This window comes from Furipterus horrens, unplaced genomic scaffold (assembly GCF_987537825.1).
Source record: "Furipterus horrens unplaced genomic scaffold, mFurHor1.1.pri manual_scaffold_3, whole genome shotgun sequence".
Lineage (NCBI taxonomy): Eukaryota > Metazoa > Chordata > Mammalia > Chiroptera > Furipteridae > Furipterus > Furipterus horrens.
Window position 1 is genome coordinate 219,336 of NW_028327173.1, and position 18,572 is coordinate 237,907.

At 65.0% G+C, this 18,572-nt stretch overlaps 1 protein-coding gene across 4 annotated transcripts in view; it reads left to right on the top strand.

Moving 5' to 3' along the window:
* AGRN (agrin) overlaps positions 1-18,572 on the top strand; it is a 31,570-nt gene that overhangs the window by 7,447 nt on the left and 5,551 nt on the right. For 3 of the 4 annotated variants that reach the window (XM_090268399.1, XM_090268401.1, XM_090268402.1), the window contains exons 3-23: positions 7,416-7,463; positions 11,450-11,665; positions 11,765-11,989; positions 12,067-12,291; positions 12,437-12,643; positions 13,597-13,815; positions 13,890-14,084; positions 14,166-14,366; positions 14,443-14,591; positions 14,670-14,775; positions 15,270-15,386; positions 15,466-15,630; positions 15,815-15,958; positions 16,064-16,188; positions 16,264-16,369; positions 16,457-16,783; positions 16,867-17,004; positions 17,454-17,581; positions 17,696-17,810; positions 17,891-18,010; positions 18,135-18,485. In XM_090268399.1, the coding sequence (XP_090124525.1) occupies positions 7,416-7,463; positions 11,450-11,665; positions 11,765-11,989; positions 12,067-12,291; positions 12,437-12,643; positions 13,597-13,815; positions 13,890-14,084; positions 14,166-14,366; positions 14,443-14,591; positions 14,670-14,775; positions 15,270-15,386; positions 15,466-15,630; positions 15,815-15,958; positions 16,064-16,188; positions 16,264-16,369; positions 16,457-16,783; positions 16,867-17,004; positions 17,454-17,581; positions 17,696-17,810; positions 17,891-18,010; positions 18,135-18,485 (3,627 nt within the window). Of the gene's footprint in view, positions 1-6,680; positions 6,889-7,415; positions 7,464-11,449; positions 11,666-11,764; positions 11,990-12,066; positions 12,292-12,436; positions 12,644-13,596; positions 13,816-13,889; positions 14,085-14,165; positions 14,367-14,442; positions 14,592-14,669; positions 14,776-15,269; positions 15,387-15,465; positions 15,631-15,814; positions 15,959-16,063; positions 16,189-16,263; positions 16,370-16,456; positions 16,784-16,866; positions 17,005-17,453; positions 17,582-17,695; positions 17,811-17,890; positions 18,011-18,134; positions 18,486-18,572 lie in introns of those variants that run through there. The other variant, XM_090268403.1, reaches the window with a different exon arrangement.

Genomic DNA, 18,572 nt, shown 5'->3' on the forward strand with positions numbered 1-18,572 from the left:
CTCGGCCTCAGATGCAGCAGTCTGTGCCCAGGAGAGTTGTGGTCAGACCCCAGCAGGTGGCCTGTGATTCTGGCCACTCGGGTTTTGCTGCTAAGGGTGACCTTTGAGTGTGTGCCAGGGCCTTGGGGACAGGGCTCAGCCGCTGTCCTCTGTGGGTCCCAGCCCAGCCTCTGCCACTGCCCCAGTGTCCAGCCGTGGCCCCCTGCCCTCCCCTAACCCCATGCCTGGCAAAGGGCTGGAGTCTCCTCCTGCACTTCTCAGTGCTGGAGACAGGAGGGAGTTCCTGGGAGCCACTGGGCTTCACAGTCCCCTCGTGTGCCTGCCGGATCCTGAGTCTGTGGGGCAGTCTGTCACGACTGAGGTGGGCATGCACCTTTCCTGCTGCTCCGCTCAGTCCCCCCACCCTGCGCCCTGGGAGAAGCAGGCAGCCTCCGCCCACAGATGTGAGGCCCCAGTGTACACGTTGGTCCGAATGTGGCCCTGACCTGACTGCCATGGGGAGGGGATGTCGGCCCACTTCTCCTCCTTGGGGGGGTGGGGCATATCTTTCATTAATTCATTTGTTGGTTCTTTCCTCATCCACACCCACATCCACCACCCACAGCAGATCCTCGAAAGGCCACTGGGAGGGGCCGCTGCTGCTACCTGCACTGGCCCCTGCTATCAGGAGCCAGGTGTGTGCTGTGTGCAGGGGTGAGGTGCAGGGGGCGGGGCTTTCTGGGCAGAGAGACAGCGGGATGAGGTGAGCAGCCTGTGGTCCTTAGTGTGAAGGAAAGGTGAAGGGTGGGAGGAAGCTGCTGTGGGCCTGGTGCAGGGGGAGGGCTGGGAACCCACCGTGCGCTGCCATGACCCCTGGGTGGGAACCCAGCCGTTTGCCCCTCGGAGCTGCAGCCTTCCACCTGACAGTTGGTACCTGGCTCCTTCACTGCTGGTCGTTTAAAACTCTCCCATCTGCACCTGGGCAGCCTCCAGAGTCACCCTGTGCTGCATCTGTGTTTTTCTTTCTTTTTTAAACGATTTTACTGATTTACCCTTAGATAGAGGGAAAGGGAAGGAGAAAGAGGGAGAGAAACATCAATGTGTGAGAGACACACTGGGTCAGTTGCCTCTCGCCAGGCCCCAAACTGGGGACCTGACCGACAACCCAGGCGTGTGCCTGACTGGGAATCGAACCTGCAACCTTTCAGTTCTCTGGCCGGTGCTCAGTCCACTGCACCACGGTGGCTAGGGCTGGCATCTGTCTTTTCATCTCTCCAGCTTTCTCCTCTCTGGGTCTGTCTCTGTCTTTCTGCTCCGGTGTCCCTGTGTCTGCCACACCTCTTTATCCTGATACCAGCCAGCTGCCTCCTCGAGGAAGCGTCCCCCCATACTCGGACCTGGGGACTGGGCTGTGTATCCCCCCCATCGCCTCCTGTGGTGTCCAATTCGATCCAGCTGGGTCCTCGGCAGGTGCACAAGGCCTCCCGACTCACCGCTGACTCACTGACCACACCTGTGCGCCTCCCTGGCTGCCCTCGCTTTCTCTTTCCTCCTGGGGATGTGCGTTACCTGGCGGGCTGTCCTGGGGAAGAGGGCAGAGGCAGGGGCCAGCCCCAGCCACGCCTGCCTTTTCTGCAGCGGCCTCTCCCCCTCCTCTGTCCCGCAGGTGCCCCCTAGTGGCTGCAGCCTGTGTCCTGGCTGGTGGCCGGGCTCCCTCCCCCGGGCTCCCCAGGCCTGAGGACCTGCCTCCTTGCTTTCCCCCTGGGTCTGCACCACACTGGCTCCGCCTGGCCTCCTGCAGCCGCCTGTTGTCACCTGGACCTTTGCAGTTGCCTGTCTGGGGGCTTTTCCTCCAGATATGTGCAAGCCCCTCTCCCCGCATTCAGGTCTCTGCAGATAGCACCCCTCGGGCCCTGCAATCTAGTGCGCCCACCACCACAGTGGAAGCTCCCCAGTGCAGAAAGCTTATCTGACTGGGGACACACCTCCCGCACTTAGCCCTCAGGGGCGGGGTGCAGACTGGCTGGGGGGGCGGGGAGGGCACGGATGGGCAGGAGCTGCACTGAGGGATGAGTGTGGTGAGGGAGGGTGCCCTGGCCAGTGAGTCAGCAGCTGCCTTCCAGGCACTCAGCCATATGGGTTGTGAACCAGCCCTGGTTAGCCCCTTCCCCAAGTTCATGTAGACTCCCCCACCCTGCAGTGCGGCTAACGTTGGAGTGTGGAGTCCAGCGTGGGCGCCTCCCGGCCTCACCTGAGGCTTGGATCTGGGGCCTGGGCTGGATGCCACCTCCTTCCCCAAGGCTGGCCTGGGTCCAGCGTAGACGTCCTGCTGTGAAACACCAATTGTCTGCTCGGGCTGGGGGAGGGGACTGCCACGGCAGAGACCAGACACCTTCAGGGGTGGGGGAGGGGGACTGCTGTGCTGGGTTCTGGTCCCCTCCCCCACCGAGGCAGCCAGACACCTGTGACTTGGGCTCCATTAGAGGTGGGTGTGCGGTGGGCACACAGTCCAGAGGGCGGCCCTGCCCCACCTCTGTCCCATCCTCTGGGAAGGAGCTGGGCCCCAGCCCTTCCGGATTGAGCCAGGGGTCATCTGCATGAGAAAGGGGCAGCATGTTACCGGTGGGCTGGACTTGGTCCTCTCCTGATCCCATCCCCCACACTCCCTCTCAGAGCCGGAGGAACACCTGGAGGTGCCCAGAGCCGATCTGGGTGTGCACAGGGCATGTGTGTGCAGAGGAGCAGCGCGGTTGTGCGTGACGGTGCATGTGTGAGGTGCCCAGCGTGTATGTGCATTGGAGAGTGAATGACACCTGCCGTGCATGTGGGCAGGTGACACCAGTGCCTGTTTGACACCTGGAACCCGCAAAGTGGGCTCTTGTGTGTGGTTGCATGTTGCTGTATGTGCACCCAGAGACCAGTGGGCTGGTTCTCCGCTCAGAGGGTCCTCTGTTCCTTCTTGGGGTGTGAGCTGGCCTGGGTTGCTCAGGGCTGAATGATTTTGAGCCTGAAGATCCCAAAATAGCTCTGGGAGCCCGAGCTCCCCTCCCCCAGCAGGGTCTGGGGCCTCAATGGCCCTTTGTCTTTGAAGGCCGCCAGCCCCTGCGGGGGGCTCAGACTGGAACTGGGGCTGGGAGGGACCAGGCGGCCTGCCGGTTCCCTTTCCCCTGGCTAGGCATGTGGGCCCCAAGCCCCATCCCATCGTGGGCAGACCCCAGGGTCTGCCTGAGGGAGGCCTCCTCTGCCAGCCCCACCCCAGGCTCCCGCTGATCCCCAGGCTTACCCCTCCCATGAAGCCCCCCTCGATGTCCCCAGTTGCAGTGGCAGCAGCACAGGGTTCCTGTACACGGATGCCGGGGGGACTCTGGGCACCACCTGTGATTTGACCCCTGGCACTGTCTGAGGGGTCCTCTCTGAGCTGAGGGATGTGGCTCCTGCCCCAAGGGCTGCAGTGAGAAGCAACTGGGAACGTGCATGACCACCTGGGCTCTGGGTCAGCCCCTGCCCTGGGTGCTTCCAGTCCAGGGCGGTGCTAAGGGAGCCACGGGCACTCTCAGTGTGGCCTGGGCAGTGCGTAGGTCCAGTGAGGTGAGCGGGGGTGGGAGGACCCAAGGAGAGCGAGGTGGCCAGGGGCCAGGGTGTCCACGGGGTCTGATGGATTATGCTCTGGATCCATCTCTGCGTGGGGTGTGGGAACCACTTCGTTTATTGGCCTTTCCTGCAGGGTTTTATTAGAACCTTCGGTACCAGGATGCCTTGAGATCTGGAGACCTCTGCTGTGGGTGGTGGGGGACCCTGACGGGAGGGCTGACCCCATGTGGCATGAGGCAATAGTGTGCCTGCTTAGGGACAGAGAGGTGGTAAGGGAGATAGATGGGCAGGCAGACTGGGCGCTGGCTGGTGGGTGGCTGGGGGTGTGTGTGGAGGGGCCCTCTGCCCAGGAGACGGTGACCAGGGTGGGGATTCCGGGGCCCGTTGGTGTGGCAGCTGGACACCTGGGTAGGTGGAATACCCTGGGGGTCCAGCTGGAGGCACAGAGGTGGCCGGCAGTGCCATTGCAGAGGGCAGGGCAGAGGGGCCCCCAGGTCTAGGGAGAGGGCCTCCAGGGACCTGGGTGTGGTCAGCGCTGTTTCCCAAGATGGACCAAGATGGGGTTAGAGAGCAGCCTTGGGAACACTGGTGGCCGTGGTACCAGCAGTTTGGCTGAAAGGGGATCTGCGGGCAACAAGCGCAGATTCCTCCCCCAGGCCTGCATGCGGTGTCTGAGCGTGTGAGTGTGACCAGACTGTGATGGGATGGCTGTGACTTGGGGGGACAGGATGCAGTTAAGTCTTTTCAGTAGCCATTGGCGGGTACTGACCCCAAGAATAAGAGGGACCCTTCTACTTGAGACTGTGCTTTGTCGATGTAAGAAACTTCGAAATCATACAATAGAAAATTTTTATACATTTATTTGAGCCAAACTGACAATTGCCTGGAAGCAAAATCTCGACAGATTGAGAACAGGCTCCAGAGAAGGGCTTGTTTGCAGCATGGTTTCTGCATTAGAATCAAGGAGGAGGAGTAAGGAGGGGTTACAGGGAGTGCCCTCGTGGGGAGTTAGGGGCGGGAGAAGGCACGGCGGGCGAGCTCTGGGATTGGCCGGAGTGAGACGGCGAGGCCTGTCCTTCTGTGCGTGCGTGGGTGGGCACAGGGCGGTTAGGGACTCCCCAGCACGTGGAGGTGGTCTGCAGGGAGCGAGGGGATGGGAGGGGCTCTGTCCTGCCCTGGGTGTGCCCTCAGGGGTCTGGAGAGGATGGGACTGACATTTCAAAGGCGTGTCACCTGGGATGCAGAAAGGCCACAGACAGGTTCCCTTCTCGTGAACGTTGACCTTTGCCAAGTGAGCGTTGACCTTTGTCCAGGAAGCCACAGGCCCAGGATGTGACACCCGCCGTGACCCGCACTTAGGAATCTTTGTGTCCTGGCCACACTGCGTGGTTGCTGTCTGTCTCCGAGCCCGTCAGGCCCTGGCGCGGGCCTCCCTGAGCTTGTCAGGTTTAGGGGTTTAGTATGTGGCCGCACTTTTCTTTCGCCCACAGCTTCCTCTTCCTCCCCAGAAAGGGCTGGGAGTCTCTAGGAGGGCCAGGTGGTGGAGGGCCTGTGACCAGGTCCAGGATGGAGGGGGCGGCCTCAGTGGGCGCGGCGGTGGGTGCTTAGGGGCCGCCCTGGAAGGACCGTGGGAAGTGGAGGGATGGGAGTGCAAGGGAGTGAACTCGGCATGGAGATGGGCACCTATGGGATCCTGGCCGGGAGGGTGAGATGTGGCAGGTGTGGACGCCCCCGCCCCAGCATCAGGGAGCTGGGGACCTGACGCCTGGGCAGGCGCCGGGATAGTGTGCCCTCGGCGGGGGGCGGTGTGGAGACCTCGGGCGGCAGCCCCGCGGTGACGTCACGGCCGCGCTCCGAGCCCGCGGGGCCGCGCCCGCAGTCCCGGCACCGGCGGCAGGAACTCGTCTGCATGTTCCCTTCGCCGCCCGGAAGAAAGCTGGGGGGCGCGCGGGTGGTTAGAGGTGTTGCTGTCTGTTCCTGGGGAGAGGCGGGCCCATCGTGTCGCCTCCACCCTCCGTGTAGGACTCAGCCCGCTTTCCTAGAACGTGTGCGCACCTGCAGCCCCCGCCCGCCACCCCTCCTCCCCGCACTGCCCGGGCGGGGCCGCTGGAGCAGAGGCGCGCGCAGGCACACACGGTGACAGGCCGCCGGCCGCCCAGAACGGGGTCCCTCGCCCAGGCCTGAGCCCCCCTACGGGGCCTCAGACCTTGCCCACTGCCCAGCCCAGCGGAGTGGGAGCTGGAGGGGACCCGCCGCAGCCCCACCCCGGCCCCGCCCAGTCCCGGGCCCCGCCCCACTCTGGCCCCTCCACCCGCCCCACTCCCCAGCACCTGCCTCCTTCACCCGCCCCCGCCCCGCCCAAGACCCCGCTCCAGCCCCACCCCTGCCCCCTTTCCAGCTGCTGCGCCTGCCCCCTTGCTTGTGTGCCGCGCCCTCCGGGTCCCCATCCTCTCGACCTCCCGCGGACACGGGCGTCCCTGGAGGCGTCTTCCTTTGTCTCTACTCTCCGCCCTCCCTCGGCGGCGCCCCTCGCCCCTCACTCACCGCCTTGGTCGGGCCCAGCTTCGCGGGCGAGGGGAACCGGCTCGGCCCAGTGCAGCGGCTCTTTCTTCTCAGCCTGCTGACGCGCGGGCTCCTCCCGCTCCGCTCCCTGCCATCGCCGCCCCGCCTCTGCCGGGGACTGGAGCGGCCGAGGGTCTCGCGCCCTGCCCTGCGCGCCGCCCCACCAAGGGGCCTGCCGGCTCTCAGGCCCCGCCGACCGGACCGGCCTCTCCAGGGTAGCCCGCCTGCCCAGGATTGGGACTCCGGGGGCTCCCAGAAGACAGCTGTCAGAGTCCTATGGAGAGCCGCTGGCGACCTCCGCCTGCCTGGACAGGCTGCGGACCGCACGGGTGGCTGCTGGCTCCCAGTCCCTCCTCCGCCCTGCTCTGAGCCCACATTTAGGATTTCTGCTCCCAGAGACTTCTGCGCACTGCCCATCATGAGCCGGGAGGGTGTGGAGGGGGCCTGGTGCCCCTGACTGTGACTGGAGCTGAACTTTGAGATTGAGAACACAGCTGTTGTCAGCTGCCCCAGGGTTTCCAGGATGGGGGGAGTGGCCCCGAAGAGGCCCAAGGGCACCCCGTGAGGACCTCCACATTCTGACAGTGGAGGCCGAGAAGTCACGGGCCATGCCTCCACTGCCGCTGGAGCGGGACCCCCGGCAGCAACATGGGGTCTCCTTGCTGGTGCGCTATTTCATGGTCCCCTGCAACGTCTGCTTGATCCTGCTGGCTACGGCCACGCTCGGCTTTGCGGTGCTGCTGTTCCTCAACAACTGTACGTGGCTGCAGGCGTGGCTGCCCTGGGCCAGGCCCGAGTGACCCTGCCTGTGCTGGCCGAGCTGCCCTGCCTCGGCTGCCAAGGACTGGGGGACAGGCAGGGTCACAGAGAGGCCACCAGCTGGGATGCAGCTCAGTCTGGCCCTGGGGACAGAATGGGCAATTCTGTGGGTCCTTGGGCTCATAGGGGGCTGACCACCATCCTGAGCTGCAGAAACAACTTTCTTTGGGAGCTGGGGAGGAAGGGGCAGCTGATCACACTGGGAGTGGGGCTCTGGGCTGGGCTCACCTGGGGAGTAGGTGGGCCCCACTTGACCAGAGTCAGGCCATGACCGTGCAGCTGGAAGGCCAGAGACAAGCAAGGGCCTCTGCCTTTGTCCAGCCCCAGCCTCGGCCACTCATCAGGGCTCAGGGTGGGGCCGGGGGAGGGAGATGAACAGACAGGAGTGACTCCAGTCTGGACAAGGGCAGGCCATGGAAGCACCTGCTCAAAGGGGCCTAACATGGAGATTTGTTTCTTTCCAGACAAACCTGGGACCCACTTCACACCGGTGCCCCCAACACCTCTGGATGGTGAGTGGAAGCATTGGTTGGTGACAGGCTGAGCTTGGGAGTCTATGTCTGGAGGGGCATGGCACTTTGGGGGATCAGAGGCCATTCTTGGGGTGTGTCTGGAGCCGGGAGGAGGCTGGACAAGAGGGTCTGGAGCCCCTGGGTCTGGCTGTGTCTTGGTGCCAGCCTTTACATGTAGTGCGGCTGTGACTCTGGCCGTAAGCCCTGAGCCTGCAGGTGGTGAGATGGGTGCATGTGTGCAGAGGGTGGGGGACTGGGCCAGGCTGGGGGCCTCACAGGACCAACACTGGCTGTCTGAGGAGGGGTTGGAGGGCCTGGCCCTGGGACTGAGCAGGCTAGGGGGCCTGCAGGTGTGTGTGGGGTAGAGCGGAAGCTGTTAGTAGGCAGGGTCTCTGGGGTCCATTCGGGGGAAGGTTGGCCAATACCTGCCCGGGTTCACGGAAGTCACATATAGGGGCCGTCTGTATATGGGAGGAGGCAGCTTTGTGTTGGACTGGGGGCCGGGGCCCAGGACTCTTTAGAGGTTATGGGCAGTAGACCTAGGGCCCCCTGGATTTTAGGATTGGCTTAGTGGGAGGACACCTTCCCCTCTCTTAGCGTCCTCTGCTGAAGCCTGAAGGGCTGGCGTGTCTCCTGCCCTTTACACACACTTCCCTTCCTACAGCTGCACACAGGGACCCCACACCCATGCTCCGATCCCCTTGCACACTCGGGGACAGCCACACACCCTGGCCATTGTCATCTTCGCAGGCGCACACACCACACATTTGTGACCACAGACAGGTCTCAGGGTGTCCACTCGCTCTATCCCCAGCCTGCCTGAGACCTGGAGGGGAGTTTGATACACCTGCTCCAGGGGGTAGCTGTGAAAAGCCACTGCTGCCTCCAGCATCGCGCACTGGGAGCAGGGGTGGGGTGGGCTCAGGCCTGCAGGGAGCGGGACTGAGGGAAGCAGAGTGGCTAGAGAGTCCTGCAGGAGGCAGGGCTGGGGCAGGCATGCAGGGCCCCGAGGAGACCCGTTGGGCGCGCAGACCAGTGTCTGGGTGCTCCCGCTGCACTCACACTGATGATTTGCATGATGTTAAGAGCCCGTACAGGTGTGCAGCGGCGGCGCCTGCCCCGCATCGGGCGTGGCTGGTACAGTGAGCTGTGCCTGCATGCATGAACGCGTGTATGTGTGTGACCGCACCTGCCGGTGTGCGTGGCCTCTGTGCTTACGTGTCTTTTATATCCAGTCAAGAAACTAGTCTTGAGACTTTGTGATCCCTAGCCCCTGGAGGTGCAGCTGTGTGAACGGGTAGTCATGAAGCTGGCATCACGGGGTGCACAGGAGCAGTCCCTACCTGGCTAATGGTCTGAGCGTGGCCTGGAGAGGGAGAGTGGTTTCATCTTGGACAGGGAATGAGTCCATTATGCCCCCAACCTCAGCTTTGCCCGAATTGACTCACCAAATGCTGCAGCTGCCCTGGGAGCCGGGAGATCCACTCCCACTTCACAGCCTGGAGACCGCCCCTTGGGAACTGTCATTCTGGGTGGGCGGGGGAGGACCGGGACCTGGGGTCCGTGCTGGGGCCTCAGCTTGATGGCCCCCCAGAGGCACCTAGCCTCCCCTCTCCCCTCTGCCCTCAGACACCTGCAGCCCAGCCGCTGGTCCCAAGGTGGTTGTCTGAGGTCTCTGGTCTCCAGCCTTTCTGTCCGTTCTCCCTGCCCCTGCCCCGGCGCCCCAGCTCTGCTCGTCCACTTACTCCCCAGGTGTCTGTCTTGAGGGACAAAGCAGATCCCTGGGCTGTGGAGGAAGGTGCAGGCCTTGGCGGGTGAGGAGCATGCTGGTCACCCAGAAGTGGTTGTCCTTGGCCAAGGGGTTTGGACCTTGGCCGGGGTCTGGCTGTGCCCGGGTGACCAGACAAAGACAGAGGCCTGAGCCTAAGGGCACAGACACAGCTGCTGGCTGGGGAGCCTAAGCTACAGTGAGGTGACCAGGTCCTTGGCCATGGAGTCAGGACCCTGGGAGAAATCCTGGTCAGCAGGTCCAGTTGAGGCCAAAGAGAACAGCCAGCTGGACATCAGCAAGTGCCAGTGGCTTCGGCCCAGGGGGTGCGAGGGGCCCTGGGTGAGAGAGACTGAATGTGAGAGAGACGTGCTGCAGGGACCGAGGAGGATGGGAAGTGGGAAGAGGGTTCATGGGCCCCGGTGGGTGTGGCTCAGTGGGTTGTGTGCCAGCCTACAAACGAAAAGGCCGCCAGTTCAACTCCCGGGTTGGGGCACATGCCTGGGTGTCGGGCCAGGTCCCCAGCTGGGGTGTGTACTGGAGGCAGCTGATCAATGTTTCTCTCCCCTTCTTCCTTCCCTTCCCCTCTCTCAAATGAAATCTTTAAAAAAAACAGAAACGGGTCCCAGGTGGACACTGTTCAAGTGGGGAGGCTGAGGTAGCAACAGCTCTTGTTGCCATAGCTGTCATGGTAGCTGGCATTCCCCCCAGAGCTGCGTGTGCACCCAGTGCCCTGCAAGCCTTTGCAGGGACCAACCCCGGAGGCAGGTCCCACTGGCCCCTGTCACAGAAGGGGATGCTGAGGCATGGCGGGTGGATGCAGAACTGGGGAGAGCCTGGCTGCAGGATCTGATGGGGGACCTGGGGGAGCATAAGTGGGCTGTCAGGACTTCAGGCTGGGTTTCCACACTAGCCCCAGGCTCTGGTTCAGTCAGCCTGTGTGGGGTGAGGGTGGGGACACCCAGGCAGACAGCAGGAGCCTGGGGCAGGCTGTTGCTATGGGAACAGCCAGCTCCAGCTCCCCTGCTCCCCACCCTCCATAGAATTGTGGGTGCTTCCTCCCACCCTACTTCCTGAGTCTGGTGGGAGGTGACGGGGCGGGAGGAACCTCCCCATCCCCCATAACTTATTAATGCTAATTGGACCCAAAGAAACATTGATTAGCTCCCGACAGCTGCGGTCTCTAATGGCCCCTCGCCCTGTGGGCGCGCAGTCCTGTGCCAGGGTCCTGAGGAGCCAGCCTGCCCCTGCGCCCTGCACTCTGGGGCGTGGCCCCTCCCCAATGGCACTTCCTCGGCTGCCACAGAGGTTCTGTGATAGGATGTGTGCTGGGCACACGCAGCTCCCAAGAACTAAGAGGTTTAAAGAAAAAAGACAACAGGCCTGCGGATTCCCTGTCTGGCCCTGAGGGTGTGGGGGTGAGGGCATGGCTGTGGTGCTGGGCTCAGGAGGACAGGGGAGTGCGGGAGGCCCCCAGGGGCCCCAGGGAGAGAGACCCGCAAGGCTGGGGAGGCCTGGGGAACAGGAGACCAGGAGGGCCAACCACACGCAGAGCGAGGGCCTGGGGGTGTGGAAGGTGAGGGTGGGTAGAGGCAGGGCCCCCGTGGGGACCAGTCCGAGAGTGTGGGTGGCCTCCAGAGGAGCAGGAGGGTAAGTTGTGGGGAGATGGGGGCCAGGGCAGCTGAGGGGCTGCAGCTGGGTTCCTGGCCTGAGCCAGAGGATGGAGCATGTGACCTGACCTCAGTTCTCCCCCCCACAGCTGTGTGACCTCAGGTATTCAAGAAAGGCATGGGGAGGTGGCAGGGGTCAGGAGTGCTGGTGGACACTGCAGGGTCAGGGCTGTGAAGGGTAGGTCACCGGTCTGATCATGCGGGGAGGACTCCTGAGCAGCCCAAGGGCCCTGATGCCCTGTGACCGAGTTGTCCTGGCAGGTGGGGAGATGTCCCCTCCACGGTTGCCATGGGGGCAAAGGCAGAGCAGGTTCTGCATGAGGAAAGGCGGAGAAAAGCCCAGGGCGAGTTGGGGGCAGGGCCTGTGAGTGCATCCCCGAGCATGTGCCTGTGTGAGCATGAGCCTGTGTGATCACACAGGTGCACACGTGAACGTGTCCGTGGAGTCTGATGAGTGAACAGTGTAGACGCTGGGCCGTGCGCACAGTTGGCCGTGGGGTGGGGCACTGGCCGCGGCGGCCCTGACCCTCCCTCCCTCCCCACGCCAGCCTGCCGAGGAATGCTGTGTGGCTTTGGCGCCGTTTGCGAGCCCAGTGGGGAGGATCCGGGCCGAGCCTCCTGCGTGTGCAAGAAGCGGCCGTGCCCCAGCGTGGTGGCGCCCGTGTGCGGCTCTGACGCCTCCACCTACAGCAACGAGTGCGAGCTGCAGCGGGCGCAGTGCAGCCAGCAGAGGCGCATCCGCCTGCTCTTCCGCGGGCCCTGCGGTCAGTGCTGCCTGTGCTGCCCGCGGGGGGCGGGGTCGGGGGTGAGGCGCGCAGCGGGCGTGGGGCGGCCAGCGTGACCCCACCCTGCCCTGCTCACAGGGCCCCGCGACCCCTGCTCCAACGTGACCTGCAGCTTCGGCAGCACCTGTGCACGCTCTGCCGACGGACAGACAGCCACATGCCTGTGCCCTGCCACCTGCCGCGGGGCTCCTGGGGGCCCCGTGTGCGGCAGCGACGGCGCCGACTACCCCAGCGAGTGCCAGCTCCTGCGCCGCGCCTGCGCCCGCCAGGAGAACATCTTCAAGAAGTTCGACGGCCCTTGCGGTGAGCTGCGCCAGCGCACGTAGTGTGACCCCTGTGTGCAAGCGCACGTGCCCTGACCTCCGCCCTCCTACCCTCAGACCCCTGCCAGGGTACCCTCAGCGACCCGAGCCGCATCTGCCGCGTGAACCCCCGAACACGTCGCCCCGAGATACTGCTTCGGCCGGAGAGCTGCCCTCCCCGGCAGGCGCCGGTGTGTGGGGATGACGGAGTCACCTACGACAATGACTGTGTCATGGGCCGCACGGGGGCAGCCCGCGGCATCCTCCTCCAGAAAGTGCGCTCTGGACAGTGCCAGCCCCGAGGTGGGCGGCACCCCGGGGAGGGCCCCACCCTGCCTGTGCTCACTGTCCCCTGCACGCCACCCCTGTGCCCACGCCTCCCTTGCATGTCCCAGGTTGGGGCTGGCGTGGCACTCTGGCCTCTGACCTCCTTGCCCCCTGCCCCCAGACCAGTGCCCAGATACCTGCAGGTTCAATGCTGTGTGCCTGTCCCACCGAGGCCGACGCCGCTGCTCCTGTGACCGCATTGTCTGCGACGGGACCTACAGACCAGTGTGCGCCCACGATGGGCACACATATGACAACGACTGCTGGCGCCAGCAGGCCGAGTGTCAACAGCAGCGCGACATCCCTCCCAAGCACCAGGGCCCGTGTGGTGAGCACTGGGGGGTCCGTGCCTGGAGCAGGCGGCCTGCGCCGGTCCCGGCGCCATCATCACATGCCACCTCCATCCCAAGTCACATTCCTGCTGGGATCCTGGGCAAGGGCGGGCCACTCTGGGGGCCTGGTAGGGTGTCTGTCAGGGAGCCCTGGGGCGGTGGGGTCTGTCAGGAGGGTGCCCGTAGCACCTGGGCTCAGTGAGGCGGAGGGGGGGCCTGTGAAGCACCCACAGCCCTCTGGGTCCCTTAGAGGCAGACTGGGGCTCTGAGGGGCCGACGGGGGGCAGGGCTGCTGTGCTCTGCCCACCTCCAGCTGTGTCCCTGGGTCCGTGGTCTCTGCGGTCTCTCTGCGTCTGTCTCCTCTCCTCTGTCCTTCCTTCCCTCTCGGCTGCGCCTCTTGTGTCTTCCAGCCTGACCTACGGGCAGGATGAGGTGCCGTGCCTGCCGCCGGGAGCCTGCAGCCTGAGGTCTGCCCCCAGTGCGGCGGGGGGGGTGGCTCGCTGCTGCCTGGCCTTGTGGTCCTCAGAGCAAGTGGACAGACACCTCCTCCCCCTGTGGGGCCCTGGGTCTGACTCTAGGCTGCAGACCCTCCTATGCACAGAGAGCTCCCCACACGTGCACATGTGTCTCAGGGTGGCTGGTGGTCAGGCGTCAGTGGCCTTGATGGGCTGGGCAAGCCTGGCCCTCACGCAACCCGCTGTGGGCCATCAGGAAGCTCCCGTCTTGAGCAGAGCCCACGCCGCCCTTGTGCGGGAGGCTGGGGCCATGTCCCGGTCCGTGTCTGTCATGTGTCTGTCCCTTTCTCTGCTGTGTCCTCTGCCTCTGACCCTTCTCCTGGTCCACTCTTCCTGCGCCATCCCCACCCCGGGAGAGGGGCTGCTGCGTGGAGCTGGGGGCTTGTGCGTCAGCCTGCGGGAGGCGGGCCTACTGAGTGCTGTGTTCTCTGCAGACCAGCCCCAGTCCCCGTGCCTCGGGGTGCAGTGCCTTTTCGGGGCGGTGTGTGTTGTGAAGAACGGAGGAGCTGAGTGTGTGTGCCAGCAGGCGTGTCCGGGCATCTACGATCCTGTGTGTGGCAGTGACGGCGTCACGTATGGCAGCACTTGCGAACTGGAGGCCACATCCTGCGCCCTTGGGCGGGAGATCCGGGTGGCTCGCAGAGGACCCTGTGGTCAGTGGTGGGCAGCTGGGTCTTGCTGGTGGGCGGGGCTCCTGGGCACCATGGTGATGGAGCCTCCTTCCCAGACCGCTGTGGGCAGTGCCGCTTCGGAGCCCTGTGTGAGGCCGAGACCGGGCGCTGTGTGTGCCCCTCCGAGTGCGTGGCCCTGGCCGAGCCCGTGTGTGGCTCTGATGGGCACACGTATGCCAGCGAGTGTGAGCTGCATGTCCATGCCTGCACACACCAGATCAGCCTGCATGTGGCCTCGCCGGGACGCTGCCGTGAGTGGGGTGGGCGGGGGGCTGTGGTCCCCGCGTCCCCTGGCTGGGGTCTGCTGACATGGCCTGGCCCCACCTCTGTAGAGACTTGCGGAGACACAGTGTGTGCCTTTGGGGCGGTGTGCTCAGCGGGGCGGTGTGTGTGTCCCCGGTGTGAGCGCCCCCCGCCCAGCCCTGTGTGTGGCAGCGACGGCGTCACGTACCAAAGCGCCTGTGAGCTCCGTGAGGCCGCCTGCCAGCAGCAGACCCAGATTGAGGAGGCCCGGGCAGGGCCCTGTGAGCAGGGTAGGCTTGGAGGCTGGTGTGGTGTGCTGGGCGCCGGCTCCACCAGCACCCCAGGGTGATGGCCCCTTCCCCATAGCTGAGTGCGGCTCTGGGGGCTCCGGCTCTGGAGAGGATGGCGAGTGGGAGCAGGAGCTGTGCCGGCAGCGTGGTGGCGTCTGGGACGAGGACTCAGAGGACGGACCGTGTGTCTGTGGCTTCAGCTGCCAGGACACCCTGAGGAGCCCGGTGAGGTCCCCACCCGTGCTGGCTGGGCATGCAGTGAGGCAGGGTCCATGGCCACCCCCACTGACACCACCCCTCCAGGTCTGTGGCTCCGACGGTGTCACCTACAGCACGGAGTGTGAGCTGAAGAAGGCCCGGTGCGAGTCCCAGCAAGAGCTGTATGTGGTGGCTCTCGGAGCCTGCCGAGGTGCGTGGGCGCGCGGGCGTGGCCGGGTATGCGCCAGCACGTGTCCTTGGGCATCAGTGCAGGGAGGCAGCAGGAAGTCAGCAAGGCCCACCGCGTGGGCACGCTCTCTCTCTCTCTCTAACAGTAAATGTCACGGTGCATAAGAGCCCAGGTGTGTCCATGCAGGTGTGTGCAGGTGGGAAGTTTGGAGGGAACATGGGTGAATGTGTGTACCCACACCTCTTCATGTGTGTGCATGTGTGTGCCAGGCCGCAAAGACACACTGATCCAAGCATGTGTGGCTCTGGTTGTACGGTGTGCCCAGGGCTGCAGTGTCCTTGATCTGTAGGGGTTTCATGTGCTCCTGGTCCTGTGTGGATAGACATGATCTTATATGTGGTGTGGGATCCTCCTCTGTGGCCTGAGCCCCAGCCTCTGGCCCCAGCGGCAGTTGGCGTTAGGCGGGCGATGGCGACGGCCGGGGAGGCTGAGGTGGGGTAGTGTCTCCTCTGCAGGCCCCACTGTGGCTCCGATGCCCCCTGCTGCCCCCCTGCACTGCATCCAGACCCCCTTTGGCTGCTGCCAGGACAACGTCACTGCCGCCCGGGGCGTGGGCCTGGCCGGCTGCCCCAGTGAGTACCCGAGCCCACCCTGGCCCACAGCCAGCCGAGCCAGCAGCTGCCGTGACCCTCTCCTACCCTGACCTTGCAGGCTGGTGCCAGTGCAACCCGCACGGCTCCTACAGTGGCACCTGCGACCCGGGCACAGGCCAGTGCTCCTGCCGCCCGGGGGTGGGCGGCCTCAAGTGTGACCGCTGTGAGCCCGGCTACTGGAACTTCCGTGGGATTGTCACCGATGGCCGGAGTGGCTGCACCCGTGAGTGACAGGACCCACAGCTGGCCCTCAGCTGAGCTCTCCTGCCTGTCCACGCTGCTGCTGTGCCTCAGTGTCCCCTACTCAGGCTCTGGCCTGGCCCACACCTGGCAGCAGCTGGGCTCCGGGGCCGGTGGGGAAACCAGGCACAGGCCTCAGGTCCCCCCTCCCACCCGTGTCCCCTCAGCCTGCAGTTGTGACCCCCGGGGTGCTGTGCGGGACGACTGTGAGCAAATGACCGGGCTGTGCTCCTGTAAGCCTGGGGTGGCTGGGCCCAAGTGCGGGCAGTGTCCAGACGGCCGTGCCCTGGGCCCCTCTGGCTGTGCCACAGGTGAGGGCCTGGCCTGGTGCTGATCGGGGCTCCCTGGGCTGGGGGTGTGGCCATCATGGTGGCCAGCCTCCTGAGCCAGTGGGGTCTCCTGTGTCTGCGCCCCAGACTCCTCGGCACCTGAGACCTGTGCTGAGATGCGCTGTGAGTTTGGGGCGTCCTGCGTGGAGGAGGCTGGCTCTGCCCACTGCATGTGCCCAACACCCACCTGTCCAGGGGTGAATGCTACCAAGGTGAGGGGTGGGGCATGAGGGGCGTGGTGGGGGTCGGGAGGGGCTCCCCCACAGCATCCTTGCCCTTGTGCCCAGGTCTGTGGGTCGGATGGAGTCACCTATGGTAACGAATGTCAGCTGAGGACCATCGCCTGCCGCCAGGGCCTTCACATCTCTATCCAGAACCTCGGCCCGTGCCAGGGTGAGGTCCAACCCGCCACCCCAGAAGTGACCAGGGGGGTCTGACCCTGCCCTGACTTGGTCGCCCAACCGACCCCCCTCTCCTCAGAGGCTGTTGCTGCTGGTGCCCGCCCGACATCTCCGTCTGCAGCCACCTCGGGGCACTACCTGAGCGAGGCGTTCCCACCCAGCGCCCGTCCCCTGGCTCCCAGCAGTACCGCCCACAGCCGGCCCACCCGTCGGCCCTCGTCACAGCCTCAGACCACCGCCAGCATCCCTAGGACCACCTGGAGGCCTGTACTGACCGTGCCCCCCACAGCACCGCCCACGGCAGGCAGCCTTGCCACGTCTGCCTTCAGTGAATCTGGCAGTGCTGACGGGAGTGGTGATGAGGAGCTGAGTGGGGACCTGGAAGCCAGTGGGGCCGGCTCAGGGGGTGAGCAGGGGCTCAGGGCAGGGGGGAGGGGCGGGGCCCACGAAGCTGTCACCTGCAGCTTGGCTCAGACTGCACCTCCCCAGGACTTGAACCCCCCGAGGGCAGCAGCGCTATGACCCCTGGGCCACCCATCGAGAAGGCTTCCTGCTACAACTCACCTTTGGGTTGCTGCTCGGACGGCAAGACGCCCTCGCTGGATGCAGAGGGCTCCAACTGTCCTGGTGAGTGGGGGGCCGGGGCCGGGGTACAACATGAGGAGTGGCCCGGACCCGGCCGGGGATGCTGTCTCCCAGGAAGCAGGCCTGCCCAGTAGGTGGGCGCCCACCGCTTATGGTGCTCTGACCTTAGTACACACATGTGCGTGGTCTTGGGGATTTGGTGCACGCACGTGTACGTGCACACATGAGGTCTTGGCTCCCGCACACGTGTGGTGCCTAGGCCCCTGTGGCTAACCTGTCTTTCTTGTTGCAAGCTGGCCTGGGGCCCTGCTCCAAGGAGTCTGCCTGGTAACTGATGCCAGCCCTGCCCCTGGCTGCCCACTAACCTCATGGCCATCTGACTAACCGCCACTTGCCCTGCACCTGTGTGGCTTGCTGCTGGGACCTGTGCCCATGGCCGGCCCAGAGGCCGGCGGGTGCCGGGCAAGGCCTCACTGTCCCCTCCCCTGCAGCCACCAAGGCGTTCCAGGGTGTGCTGGAGCTCGAGGGAGTGGATGGGCAGGAGCTGTTCTACACGCCGGAGATGGCTGACCCCAAATCAGAGCTGTTCGGGGAGACGGCCAGGAGCATCGAGAGTGCGGTGAGTTCAGGGCCTGCAGGGTTGGGACGCAGCCCTGTCTTCCTCCCAGGCGGACCCAGGAAAGCCAGGGTGGGAGGGCAGCCCCCAGAGCCCTTACCCACTCCTCACCCGCAGCTCGATGACCTTTTCCGGAATTCGGACGTTAAGAAGGACTTCTGGAGTGTCCACCTGCGGGACTTGGGGCCCGGCAACTCCGTCCGGGCCATTGTGGATGTGCACTTTGACCCCAGTGAGCCCCCAACCTGGTCCCTCCCAGGAGGCGGGGGGGCCACACAGGGCTCTGCCACGCTCAATGTGCCTCCTCCCCAGCCACAAGCTTCAGGGCGCCCGACGTGGGCCGCGCCCTGCTGCGGCAGATCCAGGCCTCCCGGCGCCGGGCCCTGGGGGTGCGACGGCCCCTGCAGGAGCATGTGCGCTTCATGGACTTCGGTGAGTGTGGTCTGGCTTGTGCCACAGCTCACCTGGCCCCTCCCCGGCGGCCACCAGCATCCCCCTCGCTAGCCCCACTCGTGCCTTGCTGCCTGGGGGCCCTGACAGCTCCCCCTGCCCTCAGACTGGTTTCCTGCCTTCTTCACGGGAGCCACCACGGGAGCCACCCCTGCTGCAGCCACAGCCAGGGCCACCACTATGGCTCTTTCTACCATGACCCCTCGGGCCCTCTACCCTGGTCACATAAGCCGGCCCGTCAGCAGGACCACAGCACCCCCCACCACACGCCGGCCCCCCACCACGGCCCCCAGTCAGGTGCTTGGACGCCGGCCCCTGCCCCCAGGCACCCAGCAGCCCCTAAGGCCCTGTGACTCCCAGCCCTGCCTCCATGGGGGGACCTGCCAGGACCAGGACTCGGGTGGAACCTTCACCTGCAGCTGCCCGGCCGGCAGGGGGGGCACCATCTGTGAGGAGGGTAAGGGGCATCCTTGCTGGAGGGAGGCAAATGAGGGGCAGGTTTGGGGGCTGGGTCAAGCCACCATTGGCAGCAGGGGTGTGGCAG